The sequence below is a fragment of the Camelina sativa genome, chromosome 10 (assembly GCF_000633955.1).
Source record: "Camelina sativa cultivar DH55 chromosome 10, Cs, whole genome shotgun sequence".
In the NCBI taxonomy this organism is placed as follows: Eukaryota; Viridiplantae; Streptophyta; class Magnoliopsida; order Brassicales; family Brassicaceae; genus Camelina; species Camelina sativa.
Window position 1 is genome coordinate 21,515,518 of NC_025694.1, and position 2,402 is coordinate 21,517,919.

Consider the following 2,402-nt stretch of genomic DNA (forward strand, 5'->3'; position numbering starts at 1 on the left):
GCTATCAATGAGATCAAAGGAACACTCAAAAAATCTCTTTCTTCCGCACATGTCTGACTCTCTCATAGGCGTAAATCGCTCTGTCAAATATCTCCCTGACCAAAAGAGACAGAGTTGCCTCCACGTTTGTCCAGACAAGACTCACTCTCTCTCTCTCTTCTCTGTCTCTCTTTTCCCACTTTAACCTCTTTTGCTTAAACTGCTTCCAACTTCGAATCTTCCGCGTGAATAAAAAAAAAGTTGCAAAGTTTGGAACTTTCTACACTTTGGTCTACTCTGAATTGCGCGTGTAGCTTCATTTCAGCTCAAAGTTCGAGTTTTTACTTCTGGGTTTTGGAATTGAGAAATTAGGTTTGGTTTTTCTTTTGAGTAGGTTTGACTTGAGGTTGCAGAATTAGGGAATTGAATCTGATTTGTGGAATTAGGGTTTGTTTGTTTGTTTGTTCATAAAGCTTCAATTTTTTTGGAAATGGATCGATAACGAGAAAGGTGTTAAGAAGAAAAGTTTATTGCTTTAGATTCGTTATTCGAAATGAGTTTGATTCCTCCTTTACCGATTTTATCACCACCGCCGTCAAATTCTTCAACAACCGCACCTCCTCCGTTACCATCTCAACCCACCACTCCTTCTGCTCCACCTCCAGTTACAATCACACCACCTCCTTCTCCGCCGCAATCACCTCCACCGGTAGTATCATCATCGCCACCACCACCGGTTGTTTCATCACCTCCGCCTTCTTCTTCTCCACCACCGTCACCTACTATCGTTACTTCGCCTCCTCCAACCGTTGCTTCTTCCCCTCCACCTCCTGTAGTGGTTGCTTCACCTCCTCCATCAACTCCAACGACAACACCACCAGCTCCTCCGCAAACTGTCTCACCTCCTCCACCTCCTGATGATTCTCCCTCACCTCCGGCACCAACAACAACAACAACTCCTCCGCCTAAACCTTCTCCTTCACCACCGGGAGAAACACCTTCACCGCCTAAACCTTCTCCGTCAACTCCATCTACAACCACATCTCCTCCTCCTCCTCCAGCTACCTCTACTTCTCCTCCGGCTTCAAATCCAACTGATCCTTCTACTTTAGCTCCTCCTCCAACTCCATTACCTGTTGTTCCCAGAGAGAAACCAATTGCTAAACCAACTGGACCAGCATCAAACAATGGAAACGACACTTTGCACACTGATTCTTCGCCTAGCGGTGGAGTTGGTACTGGTGGTATTGCAGCTATTGGAGTGATTGTGGGATTGGTTTTCCTTAGTCTTTTTGTGTTGGGTGTGTGGTTTACTCGTAAACGTAAGCGAAAGGACCCTGGCACCTTTGTTGGATATACTATGCCTCCTTCCGCTTATTCATCTCCTCAAGGCTCAGGTAAATATAACACATAAGTACACACCTCAGGTTCTGTAACGCCATTGTGTATCTAAGCTCTTTTTGCATTTAGAATACGGTTAGAAGCTTGAGTCCGTTCCTTCCTTCACAGCTCGAGAAGTGTTGAGAGAAGTGTGTATTCAGTGTTGTGAGTAGTACGGTTTCCGAAGCTTAATGAGCATGGGACACTCACTGAGTTTTGGAATGCTATTTTTCCTTATTGTCTTGATTAATGTAGATTTGATTGTACACTTATTCAGAAGTTCTGACACTGTGTTTCTGTTGTCTTGTCTGCACAATGTGTACTGAGTGTTTCGCTCAGTTTTGGCGGCTGATTTTGATTAATGTCTTGATTGATCTGCATCTGATCACACGTTTCTATTGTAGTTAGCTTCTGATGTGTGTCTCTGTGTCTTGCTGGTACAGTGTTGTGGTTACAATTTTCACTCTAAGATAGAAAGCCATATATGTAAGTATGTAACTACATAAGGAAGAGAACGGCCCTGATCAGTTGTGTAGGTTTATAGATTGTCTCTGTGCTAATCATCAAATGCATGAACCAAGACATCCATCATTTCTCTTTCTTATCTGATTACCGCATTATCAAGTTGTTTATTAACTTGAAACTCGTGTTGACAGATGTAGTGCTATTCAACTCGCATTCTTCAGCTCCACCTAAAATGAGAAGCCATTCTGGTAACGATTACATGTATGCGTCGTCTGATTCAGGGATGGTTAGCAACCAAAGATCATGGTTTTCATATGATGAATTATCTCAAGTCACAAGTGGGTTCTCTGAGAAGAATCTTCTCGGTGAAGGAGGGTTTGGCTGTGTATACAAAGGCGTTCTTGCAGATGGTAGGGAAGTGGCAGTTAAACAGTTGAAGATTGGTGGAAGTCAAGGAGAGAGAGAGTTCAAAGCAGAAGTTGAAATCATTTCTCGGGTTCATCACCGCCATTTGGTTACACTAGTTGGTTATTGCATCTCCGAGCAACATAGGTTGCTTGTATATGATTATGTACCTA

General features: G+C 43.2%; 1 protein-coding gene across 3 annotated transcripts in view; it reads left to right on the forward strand.

Moving 5' to 3' along the window:
* LOC104719522 (proline-rich receptor-like protein kinase PERK8) overlaps positions 1-2,402 on the forward strand; it is a 4,593-nt gene continuing 2,191 nt past the window's right edge. The window contains exons 1-3 of one of the 3 annotated variants that reach the window (XM_019231369.1): positions 1-196; positions 238-1,376; positions 2,016-2,338. In XM_019231369.1, the coding sequence (XP_019086914.1) occupies positions 533-1,376; positions 2,016-2,338 (1,167 nt within the window). In that variant the 5' untranslated portion in view covers positions 1-196; positions 238-532. Of the gene's footprint in view, positions 1,377-2,015; positions 2,377-2,402 lie in introns of all 3 variants that reach the window. The other 2 variants (XM_010437462.2, XM_010437461.2) reach the window with 2 other exon arrangements.